Source organism: Epinephelus fuscoguttatus, linkage group LG8 (assembly GCF_011397635.1).
Source record: "Epinephelus fuscoguttatus linkage group LG8, E.fuscoguttatus.final_Chr_v1".
Lineage (NCBI taxonomy): Eukaryota > Metazoa > Chordata > Actinopteri > Perciformes > Serranidae > Epinephelus > Epinephelus fuscoguttatus.
In genome coordinates, this window is record NC_064759.1 from 8,809,196 (window position 1) to 8,830,755 (window position 21,560).

General features: G+C 40.4%; 3 protein-coding genes across 5 annotated transcripts; all 3 read right to left on the reverse strand.

The window, feature by feature from the left end:
* Positions 1–6,289: 6,289 nt before the first annotated feature.
* On the reverse strand, positions 6,290–13,646 carry LOC125892759 (transcription factor HES-7.1-like). 2 transcript variants are annotated; one of them, XM_049582964.1, is made up of 3 exons: positions 13,469–13,646; positions 7,220–7,291; positions 6,290–7,122 (listed from the first exon to the last, which is right to left on the reverse strand). In XM_049582964.1, the coding sequence occupies exons 2-3, from the start codon at positions 7,265–7,267 to the stop codon at positions 6,583–6,585; spliced, it is 588 nt and encodes a 195-aa protein (XP_049438921.1). In that variant the 5' UTR covers positions 7,268–7,291; positions 13,469–13,646; the 3' UTR covers positions 6,290–6,582. The 2 variants fall into 2 exon arrangements, with proteins under 2 accessions (XP_049438921.1, XP_049438920.1); XM_049582963.1 differs by lacking the exon at positions 13,469–13,646 and adding an exon at positions 7,491–7,575 and having other exon boundaries at positions 7,220–7,306.
* LOC125892760 (transcription factor HES-5-like) lies at positions 11,843–14,102 on the reverse strand. Its single transcript, XM_049582965.1, has 4 exons — positions 13,657–14,102; positions 13,397–13,483; positions 12,434–13,299; positions 11,843–12,304 (listed from the first exon to the last, which is right to left on the reverse strand). The coding sequence occupies exons 1-3, from the start codon at positions 13,699–13,701 to the stop codon at positions 12,772–12,774; spliced, it is 660 nt and encodes a 219-aa protein (XP_049438922.1). The 5' UTR covers positions 13,702–14,102; the 3' UTR covers positions 11,843–12,304; positions 12,434–12,771.
* Positions 14,103–17,827: 3,725 nt separating this feature from the next.
* Positions 17,828–19,840, reverse strand: LOC125892758 (transcription factor HES-7.1-A-like). 2 transcript variants are annotated; one of them, XR_007449781.1, is made up of 4 exons: positions 19,725–19,840; positions 19,406–19,498; positions 18,134–19,033; positions 17,828–18,004 (listed from the first exon to the last, which is right to left on the reverse strand). XR_007449781.1 is itself a non-coding variant. In XM_049582962.1 (3 exons), exons 1-3 carry the CDS (start codon positions 19,767–19,769, stop codon positions 18,482–18,484), a joined length of 690 nt encoding a protein of 229 aa, XP_049438919.1. In that variant the 5' UTR covers positions 19,770–19,840; the 3' UTR covers positions 17,828–18,481. The 2 variants fall into 2 exon arrangements, 1 of the variants encoding a protein (XP_049438919.1); XM_049582962.1 differs by having other exon boundaries at positions 17,828–19,033.
* Positions 19,841–21,560: the final 1,720 nt, after the last annotated feature.

Consider the following 21,560-nt stretch of genomic DNA (forward strand, 5'->3'; position numbering starts at 1 on the left):
AGTATACCATGTCGTCCAAAATCATGAAAAAACGTCAAAGTATACCATGTCATCAGAAAATCATGAAAAAATGTCAAAGTATATCATGTCATCCAAAATCATGAAAAAACGTCAAAGTATACCATGTCGTCCAAAATCATGAAAAACGTCAAAGTATACCATGTCGTCCAAAATCATGAAAAAACGTCAAAGTAAAGCTTGTCGTCCAAAATCATGAAAAATGTTAAAGTATACCATGTCGTCAGAAAATCATGAAAAAAACGTCAAGTATACCATGTCGTCCAAAATCATGAAAAATGTCAAAGTATACCATGTCGTCCAAAATCATGAAAAAACGTCAAAGTATACCATGTCGTCCAAAATCATGAAAAATGTCAAAGTATACCATGTCGTCAGAAAATCATGAAAAAAACGTCAAGTATACCATGTCGTCCAAAATCATGAAAAATGTCAAAGTATACCATGTCGTCCAAAATCATGAAAAACGTCAAAGTATACCGTGTCGTCCAAAATCATGAAAAATGTCAAAGTATACCATGTCGTCCAAAATCATGAAAAACGTCAAAGTATACCATGTCGTCCAAAATCATGAAAAATGTCAAAGTATACCATGTCGTCCAAAATCATGAAAAACGTCAAGTATACCATGTCGTCCAAAATCATGAAAAATGTCAAAGTATACCATGTCGTCAGAAAATCATGAAAAGAACGTCAAGTATACCATGTCGTCCAAAATCATGAAAAATGTCAAAGTATACCATGTCATCCAAAATCATGAAAAACGTCAAAGTATACCATGTCGTCCAAAATCATGAAAAATGTCAAAGTATACCATGTCATCCAAAATCATGAAAAATGTCAAAGTATACCATGTCGTCCAAAATCATGAAAAATGTCAAAGTATACCATGTCGTCCAAAATCATGAAAAATGTCAAAGTATACCATGTCGTCAGAAAAAAATGAAAAAAACGTCAAGTATACCATGTCGTCAGAAAATCATGAAAAACACCAAAGTATACCATGTCGTCCAAACTCATGAAAACCTTCAAAGTATACCATGTCTTCCAAAAACAGGAAAAATGTCAAAGTATACCATGTCGTCCAAAATCATGAAAAACGTCAAACTAAATCATGGCCTCAGAAAATCATAAAAAATGTCAAAATATACCATGTCGTCCAAAATCATGAAAAACACCAAAGTAAAGCTTGTCGTCCAAAATCATGAAAAAACGTCAAAGTATACCATGTCGTCCAAAATCATGAAAAAACGTCAAGTATACCATGTCGTCCAAAATCATGAAAAATGTCAAAGTATACCATGTCGTCCAAAATCATAAAAAATGTCAAAGTATACCATGTCGTCCAAAATCATGAAAAACACCAAAGTAAAGCTTGTCGTCCAAAATCATGAAAAAACGTCAAAGTATACCATGTCATCAGAAAATCATGAAAAAATGTCAAGTATACCATGTCGTCCAAAATCATGAAAAAACGTCAAAGTATACCATGTCGTCCAAAATCATGAAAAACGTCAAAGTATACCATGTCGTCCAAAATCATGAAAAATGTTAAAGTATACCATGTCGTCAGAAAATCATGAAAAAAACGTCAAGTATACCATGTCGTCCAAAATCATGAAAAATGTCAAAGTATACCATGTCGTCCAAAATCATGAAAAACGTCAAAGTATACCGTGTCGTCCAAAATCATGAAAAATGTCAAAGTATACCATGTCGTTCAAAATCATGAAAAATGTCAAAGTATACCATGTCGTTCAAAATCATGAAAAATGTCAAAGTATACCATGTCGTCAGACAATCATGAAAAACGTCAAAGTATACCATGTCGTTCAAAATCATGAAAAATGTCAAAGTATACCATGTCGTCAGAAAATCATGAAAAGAACGTCAAGTATACCATGTCGTCCAAAATCATGAAAAATGTCAAAGTATACCATGTCATCCAAAATCATGAAAAACGTCAAAGTATACCGTGTCGTCCAAAATCATGAAAAATGTCAAAGTATACCATGTCATCCAAAATCATGAAAAATGTCAAAGTATACCATGTCGTCCAAAATCATGAAAAACGTCAAAGTATACCATGTCGTCCAAAATCATGAAAAATGTCAAAGTATACCATGTCGTCAGAAAATCATGAAAAAACGTCAAGTATACCATGTCGTCAGACAATCATGAAAAAACGTCAAAGTATACCATGTCGTCCAAAATCATGAAAACCATCAAAGCATACCATGTCGTCCAAAATCATGAAAAATGTCAAAGTATACCATGTCGTCCAAAATCATTAAATATCGTCAAAGTATATCATGTCGTCAGAAAATCATAAAAAATGTCAAAATATACCATGTCGTCCAAAATCATGAAAAACACCAAAGTAAAGCTTGTCGTCCAAAATCATGAAAAAACGTCAAAGTATACCATGTCGTCCAAAATCATGAAAAAACGTCAAGTATACCATGTCGTCCAAAATCATGAAAAATGTCAAAGTATACCATGTCATCCAAAATCATGAAAAATGTCAAAGTATACCATGTCGTCCAAAATCATGAAAAACGTCAAAGTATACCGTGTCGTCCAAAATCATGAAAAACGTCAAAGTATACCATGTCGTCCAAAATCATGAAAAATGTCAAAGTATACCATGTCGTTCAAAATCATGAAAAATGTCAAAGTATACCATGTCGTTCAAAATCATGAAAAATGTCAAAGTATACCATGTCGTCAGACAATCATGAAAAACGTCAAAGTATACCATGTCGTTCAAAATCATGAAAAATGTCAAAGTATACCATGTCGTCAGAAAATCATGAAAAACGTCAAAGTATACCATGTCGTCCAAAATCATGAAAAATGTCAAAGTATACCATGTCGTCAGAAAATCATGAAAAAAACGTCAAGTATACCATGTCATCCAAAATCATGAAAAATGTCAAAGTATACGATGTCGTCCAAAATCATGAAAAACGTCAAAGTATACCATGTCGTCCAAAATCATGAAAAATGTCAAAGTATACCATGTCGTCCAAAATCATGAAAAACGTCAAGTATACCATGTTCTCAGAAAATCCTCATCTAAATCCCTCTAAAACTTACACACTGTTCTTTTGACAGAAAGGCGCACAATTGCACAAAGATGTCAGAATCCTGCTGATGCATGCAATAAAGTGACTTTTCATGCAAATAATATGGATTTATTTGATTTTATTTTCAATTTCACTTGCCTCATCGTCAGGCAGGACAGAAGCCACAGGCGTTTCTGTGTCTTTATGAACGCTCGGAGCCACTGAACATGCAGGTCAAGTTCTGCTGCTGAAAATATTGCAGTCATGGCGAGACGGTAAAAGAGGTCCCAGCAACCAGATATGACAGGCTGCGATTTGGAGGTCTCTCGATGTTGAAATCGCTTTGTGTTGGTGACTTGTGATCCTTCAGCAGAGATCCATAAAACACAGGCTCATGGACGCTGACCTTTATACCCTCTCTGTGGCGGTGAAGTCCCAGTCCAGCAGCAACAGTCCTGAGGGAAGGCCCCGCGCATTGCCTGTTTGTATCCGCTTCAAGAGGAGCAGCTGGCAAACTTTGGAAGGTACCAGATGTCTTACTGTGGTCCTCCATTGTTTTTGGGTTGTGTATGTTTGAAGATAATCAGTGATTTGGAGACAGATGAGTGACAATGTGGCTTCATATTCTAGAATGTGCCACATTTAAATTTGTGAAATGAACAAAATAGACGCTAAACATTCTGTTTGCTTGGTTACAGTTGGATACATTTGAGATTCGGTCTATTAAAACAAACAGGAGTGACGTTTTCCTGTCATGCTAAAGGGAAATTCAATTCAGAAAAGTCTCAGCATTGTTTTCAAATTGCACCCCGATGATTATACATATATTATATATGTTAGGAATTGTGAAAAGGTGCTTTATGCTTTTTTTAAAGTCTCTGTTTGGCCTGTAGAGAGTTTTAAGACTTGTAGTGTTAAAATAGGACATTTGGTCTTAGATATAGGACAAGAGGCAAACAAAACCTAGAAAACTTTATTAGGTACACTTGTTCAACTGCTCATTAACACAAACAGCTAATCAGCCAATCACGTGGCAGCAACTTGATGCATTTAGTAATGTAGATATGTTGAAGATGACCTGCTGAGGTTCAAACTGAGCATCAGAATGGGTAAAAGAAAGGTGATTTAAGTGACTTTGAACGTGGCATGGTTGTTGGTGCAAAACAGGCTGGTCTGAGTATTTACTGGGATGTTCACACACAACCATCTCTAGGGTTTACAGAGGATGGTCCCAAAAAGAGAAAATATCCAGTGAGCCAAAATGCCTTGTTGATGCCAGAGGTCAGAGGATAATGGCCAGACTGGTTCAAGATGATAGAAAGGCAACAGGAAGTCAAATAAGCACTGGTTCCAACCAAGGTGTGGAGAAGACCATCTCTGAAGCAACAACACCTTGTCCAACCTTGAAGCAGATGGGCTACAGCAGCAGAAGACGACACCAGGTGCCACTCCTGTCAGCTAACAACAGGAAACTGAGGCTACAGTTCACACAGGCTCACCAAAACTGGACAATAGAAGATAGATAGAAAAACGTTGCCTGGTTTGATGAGTCTGGATTTCTGCTGCCACATTCAGATGGTAGGGTCAGAAGTTGGCGTAAACAACATGAAAGCATGGATCCATCCTGCCTTGTATCAACGGTTCAGGCTGCTGCTGGTGGTGTAATGGTGTGGGGGAGATTTTCTTAGTACCAACTGAGCATGGTTTAAACACCACAGCCTACCTGAGTATTGTTGCTGAGCGTGTCCATCCCTTTATGACCACAGTGTACCCATCTTCTGATGGCTACTTCCAGCAGGATAACGCACCATGTCACAAAGCTCACATCATCTCAAACATGACAGTGAGTTCACTGTACTCCAATGGCCTCCACAGTCACCAGATCTCAGTCCAATAGAGCACCTTTGGGATGTGGTGGAACGGGAGATTCTCATCATGGATGTGCAGCCGACAAATCTGCAGCAACTGTGTGATGTCATCATGTCAATATGGACCAAAATCTCTGAGGAATGTTTCCAGCACCTTGTTGAATCTATGACACAAAACATTAAGGCAGCTCTGAAGGCAAAAAGGGTCCAACTTGGTACTAGCAAGGTGTTCTTTATAAAGTGGCCAGTGAGTGTATATTAAGCTGTAACTCACATGAATTCATTGGAGTTAGGCAGAGCTGGCGCGTGCCTGAATCACACCTGCACGCGTAAATCAGACGGTTGTCCGAATTTTGCGCATTTAGCACCTTTGAATCAAATGTTTTACTCTAACAACCCAAAGTTTCTAACAACAAAGCCTTTCAGAAACGATAAGAATATCACCACAGGAATGACATCATTATTTTTGACTGTTTACTTCAACACCTGTTTGTGTTGAATAAAAATTAATCATTTCCAATTTGGCTATTTTTTCTGAACAGAATGAAATCCAGACTACGTCTATATGTTTCCCACACCAAATGTCATCAGAAAAAGAAACGTCAAAGGGTTCAGACTCTTTCTCGTGGGAAAAGAGGAAATGGCGCTGCGTTACAGCTTTACTACCTGTTAAAACTGATACATCACTGGAGAGGGGTGACACAGAGGAGACACTTCCCACGTTCCCACGCGCATTCTCCAGTGGTTGAAATGCAAATGAGCTACAGACGGAGAGACTTGTTCCTTTGGATAAAAGACACTTTAAACTGATTAAATTGTCAGACAGCTTGCAGTGTAAAAACGGTTTTACGCACGTCAAAGTACCTAAATCTTTATGCAATAAATAATGACTTCGGCCAAAACAGCGATTCATATTCTCAAATCCATCTCTGTTTAAACGGACAAAATATTTTGTCTCTTAATGTTGGTGTCAAAGCAGAAAGATATGTCATTGCGCACGAGTAGAGCAACTTTTACGCACGGCCTCCACTTTTTAACAACCTGAAATTATTTAATTGAACCATAATTCTTATCTGTCCACATACTTCTAATATAAAGATGACAGTCTATTATATTTATGAATAAAATGCTAATTACATTTAATGTATGTATTTAATTTTCCTAAATGTTTTGGCCACCTGTATGTATGTTAAACTTTGTAGAAGTAAAGAAGTGAGGATTTCTATTGTTTCACTGTGTGAAACGTCACCGCATGGCGCCTCTCATCCACAAGTGTCAAGTCAAGACACGTGTCAGCAAACAATCAATGAACACACGCGCATTGTTTAGTGATTTTTTGTTTATTTTCGAATGACAACTGAAATAAATTAAGGTGCAAAGAACATAACATGTCACAGTCAAAACGAGTTGGCCCGTACAGGCTGCAGCAGCACTTGGTGTGATCATAATAAATTTACAATATCTACACACGTATCAGACTTTACAGAAAGCAGGAGGCTCGTGTTCAATACATTGCACTGAAAATGTCCATGCAGAAAGTCAGATGAACAACACATGCTCTTGTCTGAATATTTATCAGCATGTTACGAGTCTTTCAAAGTTCAGTTTCTGCGGTCACTGCCTTGTGATCAGGGCCAGGGCCTCCACAAACAAACAGACAAAGTCTGGTTGACCGGCTGGCTCTGAGACGGGCCCCGTGTGCTCACTCTACGCGCCACTTTTTGCGGCTGTTGTGGAGCTGTGAGTGGGCGGTGTGAATCTCGCCGGGTCTGAACACAACTGGCCACAGAGACAGCAGGCGTGCATCGTCTGAGCCGAGACCTGAGTATCAGCAACCGAAGAATATGCCTTGAGGACTTCCTGAGAAGTAGAGAGCTGGATGAAGGACGAGCTTCAGTTGTTTGTTGAACACCTGCAGAATCAGAGTCTGGACGGGAAAGGCGAGAAGCAAAAGACGCATCCAGAGCTGCTCCGAGCCACAGGCCTTTCCCCTCAGGTCCCAGGAACCGAGACGCTCTCTGCAGGCAGGTGGAGAAGCCGTCTTGGAAGGAGTGTTTCTGGCCTCCACCACCTCCATCTCCCGTCTCGTCTCTTTTGGCAGTGGTCTGTAGGAAGAGGACTGTGTGCTCCAGTATCTCAGCTTTCTCTACTCTGCGCTGAGTCGCTTCCTAAAACAGAAACAAAGAGTCAATTAACAGTTTCTCAGTCCCTATTAAAAGGACCACAGTTCTGTAGGATGAACAAACTGAGCTATGAGGTCTTTACCTGTCGCTGTAGCAGAAGAGTCTTCAGGCTCTCCAGGCTGCGGTTCATTCTCTCTCTTCGACGTCTCTCCACCTGAGGTTTGAGACGCTGTGAGAGAGAAAAGACATTAAAGGATTAATGAATCAAATAAGACAGAGAGGTGTAATCAATTGTCTTTTTGAACAGTTGTGTTTTTCTTCCCAACGCAGTTATGTGCATCACAGGAGAGATAATAATTGAGTCTGTGACAATAATCTGAAATCTTTCATGAAAGCATGAGTGACACAAGTACCTTTCTTTCAGCCTTTGCGTCCTCTGAATCCTGAAGCAATTTCATGGTCGTATTCCAAGAACTGGTCACTGCAGCTCCGTCGGTCTGTCAGTCAAAGCGGAATGTGTCCATGGCGACTCCAGAGTGAGGTTTTAAGCCAGAGGTGGGCGTGACTTTAGGCTCCACCCACCACCTCTGATCACAGACCTCGTTTTGCTCCAGTTTTGACTCCATGCTGAAATCACTGAACTCAGTTTTACCAAGTTAATGTCAGATTTACAAAACGCTTACTTTGGTGTGACTATTTATCCCTGCAGTTCGACAGACTGCTACAGGAAAAAGTTTAGGAGTTGCACACATCAGTGGAAAGTGTCAGGCTATTATGTTTAAAACACTAAAATGAAGTTAAAAATAAAAACATAAATACATTTATTCTCTACTTTAACCTTTTCTTTTTTCCTTCAATGATGTATTTTTATCATATTTGACAAGTCTCTGCAGATGAATGCAGACTGAAGGACACGCCTATAGACCCTTAACTAATCTGCGGGCACGTGCCGCTGCCCTGAGTGTCCGCAGCACGCGCCTGTGAAAGGTGTCACCAGCTCGTGTCACGCATATTTACATATGTGAGAGAAAGCGACAAACATCCGCCAAAACAGCGTGAAGCTCAGACAAATGACCGTGGGCGACTTGTTCCATCTTTGTTGGAGGGAGAAACGGGACATGTCCTCAGGGCAACACAGGAAAAGGACCGAGGAGCCGAGAAGTTTCCAAAAGATCATTTACTGTCTCCATAATGATTGAGATTCTCATAAAATATAAAAAATATGCAACGAAGGTAACTGTTAAAGCATGCCTAAAAATTATTTTATGCGCAGATCTGAAAACTGTCTCTCTTTGATAGAGAATGAAAAACAAAATGAAGCGAGACATCAGGGCAACACTACAGGAAAAAAAGAGAGAGGACCCAAGAAATCTCGGAATGAGCATTCAGGGACTCACTGATGATTGAGGTTCCCATAAATTCTATAAAATCTCCAATAAGAGTAACTTTCACGGCGTGCGTAAAATCCACTCTTTAATGCACAGATCTGTAAACTTGCCTTTCTTTGGTTGTGAGTTATAAACAAAACCAAGTCAGAACTAACGTCCAAAGTAAAATGTAGCTTCTTCAATTCAAAACATGTCCTTTAATATACCAGCAACCTGCAAAGTCTACTGAAAATGACACCTATGCGTCGCGCGTAAAATTAGCTTTTATGCACGGCTCTGCAAATACCCGTGAAACAACAAGATTGAAACCATACGATGCCGCATTTTCTGTTATTCATTCAAATCTTTTATTTCATTATGACATTGTGACAAGCGACACGTGGGAACCCGAAATCAACTTCTCCCCCCAAACACTCTTTGTAAAGATGCATCAATTCTAACACGTAATCAAGTGTGACTGCAGCTCCCTGCGCAATTTTCTCACGAGAAAGAGTTGAAGAAGCTACTCCCACACTTGCCAAAATTACTGACGATTTGTCATCTCCCAAAATCAGTTTTACTACTTATTTCAAGTATATTATTTTGCTAAATTATATTATAGTTCACAAGGGACAATCGCTGCAAGCGTAAAGTTGATCCTTTTACGCGCGGCTCCCGCAGTTAATGTTGTCATTTCCAGCACTAAAACAAAACGTCACATCATTTTTTGACTCGTGTCACACCCTGCAAAGATTATTTTGAGCGTCCCGCGTACTTATCAGAACCTGAGAGCCACGTCTCGTCCAAGCACACTTTGTGAATGAAGTATCGGTTTTAACAGGTAATAAAATGAGGATGAAGCCTCCTGCTCCACGTTCCCACGATGAGAAAGAGCTAAGTGACACTCTCCCACAGTCACACTTATTCAACATTTGTCTGCATGTTGCTGTGTCGACTAAAGGCAATTTGTTAATTGTCATTTGGTTGGAGACCATGTGACCCTGTGCGTCATTCTCCCTGCAACATTATGACAGCCGATCTTTGTGCGCAGGTAGTTTTGCAGTGATGGAATAAGTCCTTCACTTAATCTTCCTTTATCGATTGCAGGAACAAACTGCGTGTCTTTGTTATTTGATTAATGCTGAAATTCACTAAACCCTTTTGAGACGGACACGCGCAGCCGCTTCAGCAGCACGAGACCACTTCACACCTTAAACGCGCTAACAGTGAATTGATTGAAAAACAGGGTAACAATTGTAACAGGTTACAAGTACACATATATGTACCCATTTTTGTACATTAGGGGGACTCTTAATCGTCAGCTCAGTGAAAATAAAAAGTGAAATATTGCTGAGTTAAGATGAACGTTTGTAGGCCTTTCTTTCTAATTTATCAATTTATTTTTGGCACGTGCCAAGGCCTTCACTTAGAAAGACATGATACACGTGTCCCAGAAAAACTCTACATATCGTTGCAATAGATTAACAACGATGATCTACTAGTAAAACCAGCATAAAGCCACATACCAACAGAATCTGTCACAAATTAAACCAGCAGGTTTGCTGCTTTTTTTCTGATTATTTGGTCAGAGACTATTTAACATCCGGGCAACAATTAAATGCATCACAGTGAACTCGGTGGATGAAACCACAATATTGTTATTATTACAGCGAGTAGGTGTAGATGAAGGCTGATGAGGCAGACAGTCAGAATCAAGTCAACTAACAAATATGTGTAAAAGCAGTAACATGACGGAGCAACTCGGTGCGTAATTTGCATTTCAGTGACCAGTGTGTCTGAAGTGTGTCTGTGGGAACCTGAAAGCTCGCAGTCCTCCACACACTTCTTTTAATGGTGTACTAATACTAACAGATAATAAAAGTGCAAATGGCCGCTGAGCTCTGCTTTTCCCACGAGAAAGAGACAGAAAACTGTCTCACATGTCTCACATGCTGTCTCACCTGAGTGACATAAAGTCATGTGACACACTTGACTGTAGGAAGCCAGATATTACTTAAAGTGTTGTCTTTGTTAAACGAGACTGTTCCACCGAATGAGCAAAGATAATATGTGGTGACTGCGCTTTGATGCAATTTAACTGTATTTCAGAAGCACAAGTCCATATCAGTGATAATCAACTGATTCCACGTAAGGTCTTTTAAAATGCCGATATATAATTCAGTCTTTGACAGTAATGCTCATTTAATTCTTGGAATATTTTTCTGAGTGTTGATAACTAACTGGACATACACCGAATTTCTTACTGGCTATTGACCCTTTGAGACCTGAGCAAATTGGCGTGGGTTCTTTAAAAACATGGCAAGAAGGTAATGAACAGTGAAAGAAATAATGAGTCAAAAATTAGCAAGAAATATGTAGAAAAATTAAAAAAAAAACAAGAAAATTAGTAAATATAAAAGAAAGAAAGATAGGAAAAAATAAAACTAAACAGAAAAAAGAGCTAAAAAAAAGAATAATTATGTGACATAATTTTAAATATGTAATAATAATAATAATAATAATAATAATAATAAGTATACATATAGTTTTCCGTAGTTTTTTTTCTTTTCCCTCATTTTTTAAAAAAAATAATTTGTAAATTTATTTGTTTATTTTTTTGTTGCAATTTTTGGAACCTTTTTTACCAAGTTGCTCGTTGCCGTATTTCCCCCTATGTTTTTGAAAGAAATTGCACCAGTTTTCTCAGAGTTTAAAGGTTCGATTACTTGTGAAAGGCGTCTGAAAGCAGCACAAGAAAAGTGATGTTGAAGGATTAAAATAAAATAAGATTTTGTGTCAGTTTCAAACAGCTTTATTTTCATGGGAAACATCTCAGAAATCAGACGGCAATAATGAGACAACTGTCCTCTGAGTGTGGCTGATCTTCAAAGGGCTGCAGGAGGTGTTAAGACACGTTTTGTTTCCTCTGAATTTACACCGGACACGCGCAGAAAACAAATGGGCTGTGAACAGCTGGGGGCGATGTCAGTGACAGAGTCAATACTAACTACTATGAAAACAAACGTGGACATGATCTGAGAGGGTTTCAGATAATTCAACCTCATTCAGTCAGATAGAGTTTGATGTTTTGACTTGTAGTTGTACCTGATAAAAACTTGTACCATATCAGCTACTCTTTTTTGGAAAAGCATTGAAATAGTGCTGTTGCAGTCTAAATAATTTTGACAGGGCAGTTACATAGGCAATATATAATAATAATACTATGTTGACTGGAACTATTTGGATTGTTATTTGTATTTATTTATTCATTTTTTTTAGTATTTTTTTTTTTGTTTTGTCCTATTTTATTTTTATTTTATTTTACTTTATTTGATATATTTTTAGGTACATCTGTCTCACAGGCTGCTCTGGGCTGTATTAACTTTTTCTGCCTTTATTACTGGTTTGATATTGAGTCATCAGACTGAGTGAATGATGTGTGAACGGGGCTATCTTTGATGTCTTTGAAGTGAGAACTGCTGCTAAACTCTTTCTCCTCGTGGTCAGACTTCACACCTGGAGGATGCAGCTCTGCAGGAGGCCATGCTTCACACCTCTGACTCCAACTAAAGAGAGCTGTCAACGTCAGCACAAACAAAAGGCCTGCAGCCTGCATCCAAAATAATCAAGTGACACCATGCTTTTACGTTTTAAGAAAAGTTTTTATTATAAAAAAGAGAATAGTTCTCGCCATAGGGAGACATCCAGAATAAATTAGTGTGCAAAATAGACAAGATATACGGAATACAAGATGTTCACAGACACACAGGTGTCATGAATGCCCGCAGACATCACGGCACTCAGGTGACTGTGAGGGGCTGCATGGGGCTCTCCCAGCCTCGAACCCTCAGGTCCCACACCTGGAAATGTGATGGATGGACACTCAATCATTATCCACTTCAGTGACTTGAATCATGGCAGCAGATGTAGCAGAGGAGTTTAGCAGAATGTGAAGGAGGACAGAAACTCTTCAGCTCCATTATACTCACCTCTGAACTCGCTGTTTAGCACAGCAGCAGTGTGTCCCAGTCTGGGAGAGTCCCTGCGCCTGCAGGCAGAAGAGATGGCTGCCCCACTGACTGCGAGTCGTGAGACAACCCTATCACACATACAGCACATGCAAATGACTTTTTTTTTGTTTTTTTACATTATTTACAGACTTTGAGTTTGAATACCAAAACTGTTAGGAGTTATCAGAGGACCAGAGGTCGTTGTTCACAATGCAATGCAAATATTCATTCAGGAACAGCACAGTTGGCATCATTGAATATTAATCAAATGTTAGAGTCTTTAAAAAGTTCAGTTTCAGGAGGCCACTGTCTGGTGATCAGGGCCAAGGCCTCCACAAAGTCTGGTTGACCGGTTGGCTCTGAGACGGGCTCTGTTTACTCGCTTGACTCGCAACTGTTTGCGGCTGTTGGGGAGTTGTGGAAGAGCGACGTGACTCTCCACAAGTCTGAACACAACTGGCCACAGAGACGGCAGGCGCGCACAGTCTGTGCCGGCACCTTTGTATCAGCAACTGAAGAATGTGCCTGGACGACTTCCTAAGAAGCAGAGATCTTAAGGATGGACGGACTTCATTTCTCTTCTTGGCGCCTGCAGAATCAGAGTCTGGACGGGAAAGGCGAGCAGCAAAAGACGCATCCAGAGCTGCTCCGAGCCACAGGCCTTTCCCCTCAGGTCCCAGGAACTGAGACGCTCTCTGCAGGCAGGTGGAGAAGCCGTCTTGGAAGGAGTGTTTCTGGCCTCCACCACCTCCATCTCCCGTCTCGTCTCTTTTGGCAGTGGTCTGTAGGAAGAGGACTGTGTGCTCCAGTATCTCAGCTTTCTCTACTCTGCGCTGAGTCGCTTCCTAAAACAGAAACAAAGAGTCAATTAACAGTTTCTCAGTCCCTATTAAAAGGACCACAGTTCTGTAGGATGAACAAACTGAGCTATGAGGTCTTTACCTGTCGCTGTAGCAGAAGAGTCTTCAGGCTCTCCAGGCTGCGGTTCATTCTTTCTCTTCGACGTCTCTCCACCTGAGGTTTGAGACGCTGTGAGACGCAAAAGATATGAAAGAAATCATTAATCGAACGACACTGTAAAAGTCTTTTCAAAATCAACGATACTGGCCCACATATGGAGTAATGTGCATATCAGGGGATAAAATACAGACAACATAATGATAATAATAAATATTTCATGAAAGCATGAGTGACACAAGTACCTTTCTTTCAGCCTTTGCGTCCTCTGAATCCTGAAGCAATTTCATGGTTGTATTCCAAGAACTGGTCACTGCAGCTCCGTCAGTCAAAGCTGAATGTGTCCATGGAGACTCCAGAGTGAGGTTTTAAGACAGAGGTGGGCGCGACTTTAGGCTCCACCCACCACCTCTGACCACAGACCTTGCTTTGCTCTACTCTTGACTCCAAGCTGAAACTAGTAAATTCATTTCTACCAAGTTATTAATGTCTGTCAGCCTTTTCAGAATTAGAGTACAAACTATTTTTTGTTGTTGTTGTGACTCTTAATTCCTGCAGTTTGACAGACTGCTCCAGTTTCAAAGTTAAAAATTGCACACATCAGTGGAAAGTGTCAGACTGTTATTGTTAAAATACTAAAATAAAGTTAGAAATAAAAACATAAATACATTTAGTCTCTACTTCAACATTTTCTTTCTTCTTTTAATAATCTATGTTTAACACATTTGACAAGAAGAATGCAGACTTAAGGACGCGCCAAAAGACCCTTAACTAATCTGCAGGCACGTGCCGCTGAGTGGAAGCAGCACGCGCCTGTGAAAGGTGTCACCAGCTCCTGTCACACATATTTACATATGTGAGGGAAAGCGACAAACATCCGCCAAAACAGCGTGAAGCTCAGACAAATGACCGTGGGCGACTTGTTCCATCTTTGTTGATGGAGGAACGAGACATGTCCTCAGGGCAACACTGTCAGAGGAAAAAAGGAGAGGTAACCCCCTCAAAAATATCTGAGCGATGATTCAGTGTCTCACTGATGATCGAGGTTCCCAGAAATTCTATTAAATATGCAACGAGGGTAACTGTTACAACGTGCGTAAAATCCATTATTCTATGCGCCGATCTGAAATTGTTCGTCTCTTTGGGTATGAATGAAAAACAAAACAAAGTCAAGAACTACAACCCAAGGTTAAATATATGTTCTTCTAGTCAAAACATGTTTATTAATATACCGAAGACCTGCAGAATCTGCTGGTGACAGCACCTATGTGTCAGCTACGTGTCAGCCGTGCGTAAAAGCTAATTTTACGCACGGCTTTGCAAATACATGTGAATCAATTGCTTTAAAACCAAATAGTGGCAAATTTCACCATGACATTCTGAGAGGCAACGCTTGGGAACCCGAAATCAACTACTCCCCCCAAACACGCTTTGTTATGATGTATCGATTCTAACAGGTAATAAAGTGTGACTGCAGCTCCCTGCGTAATTTTCCCATGAGAAAGAGTTGAAGGAGCTACTCCCACATTTACCAAAATTACTGACGATTTGCCATCTCCCAAACTCAGTAGATTTTTTTTTTATCTAAGTTGTTGTGTCATCTCTCGAAGCATCTACCGAAAATTCGTTTACTTTCTGTTTTGAAGTGCATCATATTTTGTCCAGTGTTACTGTAACCGCGACGCGCGTAAAGTCTATCCTTTTACGCGCGGCTCCTCCAAACAATGTGGTTAGTACTCGAACTAAAAAACGATACTTAGTATTTTATTTACTTTTGTTACACCCTGCAACGATTGTTCTGAGTGCCCTGCGTGCTTGTGGGAACCTGAGAGCCACCTCTCCTCCAAGCACACTTTGTGAATGAAGTATCAGTTTTAACAGGTAATAAAGTGAGAATGAAGCCTCCTGCTCCACGTTCCCACGATGAGAAAGAACTGAGGGACACTCTCCCACAGTCACACTTATTCAACATTTGTCTGCACGTTTCTGTGTCGACGGAAGGCCATTTGGTTATATATATATTTATTGTTATTTGGGAGGAGAACGTGGACGTTTCCATCTTTCTCCTTGCAACATTATGACAGCTGATCTTGGTGCGCATCGCTGATGTAAGCAGGTCGTTTCGCAGTGATGGAATAAGTCAGATCATTTACTTAAGTAGACTCCTGTCTTAGATGTATTCCACACATCGACTACGGGAACAAATCGTGTCTCTTTCTTATTCACTAAACTCTGAAACTCATTAAACTCTTAGAGACAGACACGCGCAGCTTCAGCAGCACGAGACCACTTCACACCTAATTTAAACGCGCCAGCTGAGTAAAGCTTAACAACAGAATGAATGAATTAAAAACACGGTAACAACTGTAACAGACTGCATGTTCTTCATATATACATACATGTACACATTTCTGCACTCTAACTCGTCAGCCCAGTGAAAATAAAAAGTAAAATACTCGTTGAGCTGAGTTAAGATGACTGTGTTTTTGTAACCTGCTAATTTATCAGCTGTGACGTTTTCGACACGTGCCAAGGCCTTCATTTGGAAAGACATGATACACATGTCCCAGACAAACTACATATCTTCGCAATAAATCACAACGATGATCCAATGATAAGACGACCATACACGCCAATACAATCTGTTGCCTTAATAATTTAGTCAGAGACTATTTGACATCCGGGTACCAAATAAATGTATCACAGTTAACTTGGTGGATGGATATAAACAGCAGTAATCTGTGCTCACAATAAACCACAACACTGTCACATTACAACGAGTAGATGTAGGCTGATGGAGGCCTATCGTCAGGACACATTTACCAAGTCAGTGCTCAGAATCAACTCAGCTGACAAATATGTGTAAAAGCAGTAACATGACGGAGCAACTCGGTGCGTAATTTGCATTTCAGTGACCAGACTGTCTGTGGGAACCTGAAAGCTCGCAGTCCTCCACACACTTCTTTTAATGGTGTACTAATACTAACAGATAATAAAAGTGCAAATGGGCGCTGAGCTCTGCTTTTCCCACGAGAAAGAGACAGAAAACTGTCTCACATGCTGTCTCACCTGAGTGATACAAAGTAATGCAACACGCTTAACTGTAGGAACTGCTGTTGGTGATCAATACGTTAAAAATATAATAAAAAAAACAATAATAACAGTCACATTTTATTCTAAGTATTGACTTTTTGTTAAACACGACGTTATTTTACTGAAGGAGCTGATGCTATTTCCTCTCTAGTTTGGATTTGTGTCAACATTTATGTTCAGCTTAACCAAGGAGACAAACTTCCATAAATAAAGGCGAATGTGTGATTATTGATAACTGGAATTAACCATATGGCCCAATGATTAAGTCAAAAACATCATTAACATGACTGCTGGACTCCTGCTCCATTCATTCTTGGTAACTAACTAAATATACATGAGATTTCTGGCTAATAAGATGTGGCGTTTTTATATTGTTTTCGAACAGTACAAATATTGTTTTTGGGGTTTTTTTTTCCAGAGGAAACATCTCAGAAATCAGACGGCAATAATGAGACAACTGTCCTCTGAGTGTGGCTGATCTTCAAAGGGCTGCAGGAGGTGTTAAGACACGTTTTGTTTCCTGTGAATTTACACCGGACACGCGCAGAAAACAAATGGGCTGTGAACAGCTGGGGGCGATGTCAGTGACAGAGTCAATACTAACTACTATGAAAACAAACGTGGACATGATCTGAGAGGGTTTCAGATCATTTTCATTTTTTAAATGTTTGTTTTTGACGTGTAGTCGTACCTGACAGAAACGCAGGCTGTGGAAAGCCTCGACAAATTAATCCACTTGTAAAAGCTGTGGATTTTAGTGCTGTAGCTTAAGTTTGAAAGGGACTCTGCAGTAACATCGTCAATATACTATAATCAATGCAGTTATATAAGAAATGACAAAACAAATAATTGCATTTTTAGGAGCAGAACATGTTTGACTTCTTCAAGATCAAAATAGATTGAAGCACACTGTGCCAGAGTTGTGCTGCAAGTAAATCTGTTTTATAGTTGTATAATTTAATTTGTTTTTATTTATTTTATTTTAGGTACATCTGTCTCACAGGCTGCTCTGGGCTATATTAACTTTTTCCCCTTTATTACTGGTTTGATATTGAGTCATCAGACTGAGTGAATGATGTGTGAACGGGGCTATCTTTGATGTCTTTGAAGTGAGAACTGCTGCTAAACTCTTTCTCCTCGTGGTCAGACTTCACACCTGGAGGATGCAGCTCTGCAGGAGGCCATGCTTCACACCTCTGACTCCAACTAAAGAGAGCTGTCAACGTCAGCACAAACAAAAGGCCTGCAGCCTGCATCCAAAATAATCAAGTGACACCATGCTTTTACGTTTTAAGAAAAGTTTTTATTATAAAAAAGAGAATAGTTCTCGCCATAGGGAGACATCCAGAATAAATTAGTGTGCAAAATAGACAAGATATACGGAATACAAGATGTTCACAGACACACAGGTGTCATGAATGCCCGCAGACATCACGGCACTCAGGTGACTGTGAGGGGCTGCATGGGGCTCTCCCAGCCTCGAACCCTCAGGTCCCACACCTGGAAATGTGATGGATGGACACTCAATCATTATCCACTTCAGTGACTTGAATCATGGCAGCAGATGTAGCAGAGGAGTTTAGCAGAATGTGAAGGAGGACAGAAACTCTTCAGCTCCATTATACTCACCTCTGAACTCGCTGTTTAGCACAGCAGCAGTGTGTCCCAGTCTGGGAGAGTCCCTGCGCCTGCAGGCAGAAGAGATGGCTGCCCCACTGACTGCGAGTCGTGAGTCGTGAGACAACCCTATCACACATACAGCACATGCAAATGACTTTTTTTTTTTTTTTTTTTTACATTATTTACAGACTTTGAGTTTGAATACCAAAACTGTTAGGAGTTATCAGAGGACCAGAGGTCGTTGTTCACAATGCAATGCAAATATTCATTCAGGAACAGCACAGTTGGCATCATTGAATATTAATCAAATGTTAGAGTCTTTAAAAAGTTCAGTTTCAGGAGGCCACTGTCTGGTGATCAGGGCCAAGGCCTCCACAAAGTCTGGTTGATCGGGCAACTCTGAGACGGGCTCTGTTTGCTCGCTCCGCTCTCCACCCTGACCTCAACCTGACTGTATCTCTGAGCCTGTTGGGGGGACACCTGCTGGGCTGGAAGCCGGTATGGATGCGCATTTAACGCTCGTGTATGCAGTCTTTGCTTGGACCTTTGCTTCAGCATCCGAAGAATGGACTTTGTGTGTGGCAGAGAGCTGCAGGAACGGGCTTCAGTTCTTCTTTGGGCGCCTGCAGAATCAGAGTCTGGACGGGAAAGGCGAGCAGCAAAAGACGCATTCAGGGCTGCTCCGAGCCACAGGCCTTTCCCCTCAGGTCCCAGGAACTGAGTAGCTTTCTGCAGGCAGGTGGAGAAGCCGTCCTGGAAAGAGTGTTTCTTGCCTCCTCGTCCACCACCACCCCCACCACCAATGACACCACCTCCAGCTCTCGTCTTGTCTCCTCTGGCGGTGTTCTGCAGGAAGAGGACTGTGTGCTCGAGTATCTCAGCTTTCTCCACCCTGTGCTGAGTCCCGCCCTGCATGGAAACACCAGTATGAGTTAATGGAGTATGTTGGCTTAAATAAGAAAAAACAAAAAAGAAACAAGGGAATAAACGCTTACATATTACGCGCATAACCGTGTGTAAACAGCCATGCGTAAAATTACAGAAAACATAGTGTTTGAGATGTTAACTAAGAATTAAAGAAATTTAAGACTGATTTTTTTTAATTAAATCAGCTAACGTGGCTTAACGTGGAAAAGTGTGAATTTGCTTTTAGCACAAAAAGTGGGAAACATAATCAATTCAGAAATCTGAACATGGACAGTAAATGGTGGAAGAATTTAAAACATTTGTATTTATAATTTTAGTTTACAGGGTTTTAGTTTATTCATTTATTTAGCTTACCGGTGGCTGAGGTTCCTGCAGCATGGTCCTCAGACGCTCCAGGCTGCGGTTCATCCTCTCCCTGCGGCGTTTCTCCACCTGAGATTTTATTAACTAGAAGAAGAAAAAAAAACATTGTGGGGATAAACCAAATAAAAAGTAGCGGCTGACTCAATTTAATTCAATTAGAAATGATTAAAGCGTTTTCTTCCCAGCTTATAGGTCAGTGTTTCAACCGCTTTATTTATTTTATTTAAGTATCAAAGTAACAGTCATTGTCTATAGTCTACATAAAAACAATTTGTAAACATATATTAAGATTTTTTTTTTTTTTTTTTACCTTTCTATTGTTTGTTGCATCCTCTGTTTCCTGTAACACTCTCATTGTAGCCAGTGGTCCAGTGCGGTCTGTCCGTATCCAGTTGTAAAAGATGAGCGATGTTCCGTCACAGTCTGCAACTGATCAGGTAATGAAGTTTTTGTCCCAGGCTGCTTCTTTTACTTTCTCCCAGCCGGTCCCTCAGACCCCTCCCACCACCCGACCAAACTTTACAACCCCACCTCCCCCAGCAACCCCCAACCCCTCTTCTCGGCTGCTGATTTTTTTTTTTTTTTTTTTAAATTCACGCTACTTTAAACTCTGACAATTTAATGATCTAATGTCTTCATCTAACAATTATACAACAAACGAGCTTGTGCTTAAAATACAAGAAAAAAAGAAAGAAATAAAAAGACAAGATGGCATAAAACCTTACATATTACGCGTAAAACCGTGCGTAAAGCCATGCGTAAAACCACGGAACATACAGAATTTGAGATGATTCCTTAAAATCTAAAAAACTTAAGTCAAGATTTGTTTTATTTGGAATGAAATCAGTATTGTTTAACATGAAAAAGCAAGTACCTTGTAATTGGCAGCCTCGCCTCCCCATACGCCAGTGATTCATAAGAATGTGAGCATTGTTTTTTGCATTACAAAAACAAGCACACCAAGAGGGGGAAAATAATTTACAAACCTTTACAAGAACTGTACATGGAGGACGAATTCACAACATTAAAATTAATAATTATAGTTTTTCACCGCACTGTAGTGCGCGTATATCGGGAAGTTTTTGTACTTTCACTGTATTTATATCCCCTAATGTATTCCAGATGGATTTGTTTAGAGTTATCCTGTGAGATCAGTTGCCTAAAATGTTTCAGGGTTGGACAATGAAACCACTTGGATGCAGTAAAGTCAGTGAAGCTGCGCCTCTGAGAGCGTGTGCGCCGTGAGGTGCGAGTCACTGGATGAGTTTGCATTTCTATCCATCTGTTCAGCTGGTTTACTAATGCTCCACAACCTGTGACAACTTCTGTCCATGATGGCGTTTCTGGTACCCAACTGAGAAATGATAGCCTTGTGTATTCTTTCGTCAACATCACTGATGAGATGTGGCTCAGATGTGGCTCACCAACATCACCCCCCCCCCCCTTCTATGAACTGCGCGCTCACTTAGGGTGAGTGCTGACACTTCGCCATTCACACTTTTGACGCCTTCGCATTTGTTAGTCAGTCCGCAGGGTGAAGGAGCAGCAGTGGTTACCATTCTGCATTCACACCTCCGTGTCACAATAGACCACGCGTGCCATTTGGGCAGCAGTCTCGTGCTGGCGCGCCGTTTAGCGCCACAGTTGTTCGACATTTGCTCGGGGAAACCCTTTGATGTTGCCAGGCGACCGTGGGAAAGCAGAGAGACAGTGGCGACACACACGTGGCAGCTTTTTTGAACAAGTGGTTTGGGTCGGAGGGCCCTCAGGGCTCCTTCACAGATGTAGATTAATTAATAGCCTTGATTGCATTATAGCTGAGGCTCATGAATCCCACTGTGTTTAGGTCCACACGCCACACCACAACATCTCATCTTCAGTTTGGAGAAGGAGGCGGTCTATTTTCTGTAGAAACCTTGGTACTATTAAAAGTCTCCAGCTCCACATGAAAACTTTTTTTCTTGATTATTATATTTGAACTGTAGCTAACTGCTTTGTGATGTCTGGGGCTCTGTGCATATTTAGTATGTTGTGTGTATGAATTGTATCTAAAGTCGTTTTATCCTATCTTTAGGATGAACACCTGTCCAGGGACAACACATGAAAATGTACCTATTAGACATACTGTGGCTCATTCAGTTCTTTC

Coding starts and splice junctions, on each gene's coding strand:
- LOC125892760 (XM_049582965.1), bottom strand. CDS start 13,701: ATGAAATTGCTTCAGGATTCAGAGGACGCAAAGGCTGAAAGAAAG. Junction 13,484..13,656: donor ACGCAAAGGCTGAAAGAAAG/GTACTTGTGTCA, acceptor TGCGTCTCACAG/CGTCTCAAACCTCAGGTGGA. Junction 13,300..13,396: donor CTCTTCTGCTACAGCGACAG/GTAAAGACCTCA, acceptor TTTCTGTTTTAG/GAAGCGACTCAGCGCAGAGT.
- LOC125892759 (XM_049582963.1), bottom strand. CDS start 7,535: ATGAAATTGCTTCAGGATTCAGAGGACGCAAAGGCTGAAAGAAAG. Junction 7,307..7,490: donor ACGCAAAGGCTGAAAGAAAG/GTACTTGTGTCA, acceptor TCTCTCTCACAG/CGTCTCAAACCTCAGGTGGA. Junction 7,123..7,219: donor CTCTTCTGCTACAGCGACAG/GTAAAGACCTCA, acceptor TTTCTGTTTTAG/GAAGCGACTCAGCGCAGAGT.
- LOC125892758 (XM_049582962.1), bottom strand. CDS start 19,769: ATGAGAGTGTTACAGGAAACAGAGGATGCAACAAACAATAGAAAG. Junction 19,499..19,724: donor ATGCAACAAACAATAGAAAG/GTAAAAAAAAAA, acceptor TTCTTCTTCTAG/TTAATAAAATCTCAGGTGGA. Junction 19,034..19,405: donor TGCAGGAACCTCAGCCACCG/GTAAGCTAAATA, acceptor GTTTCCATGCAG/GGCGGGACTCAGCACAGGGT.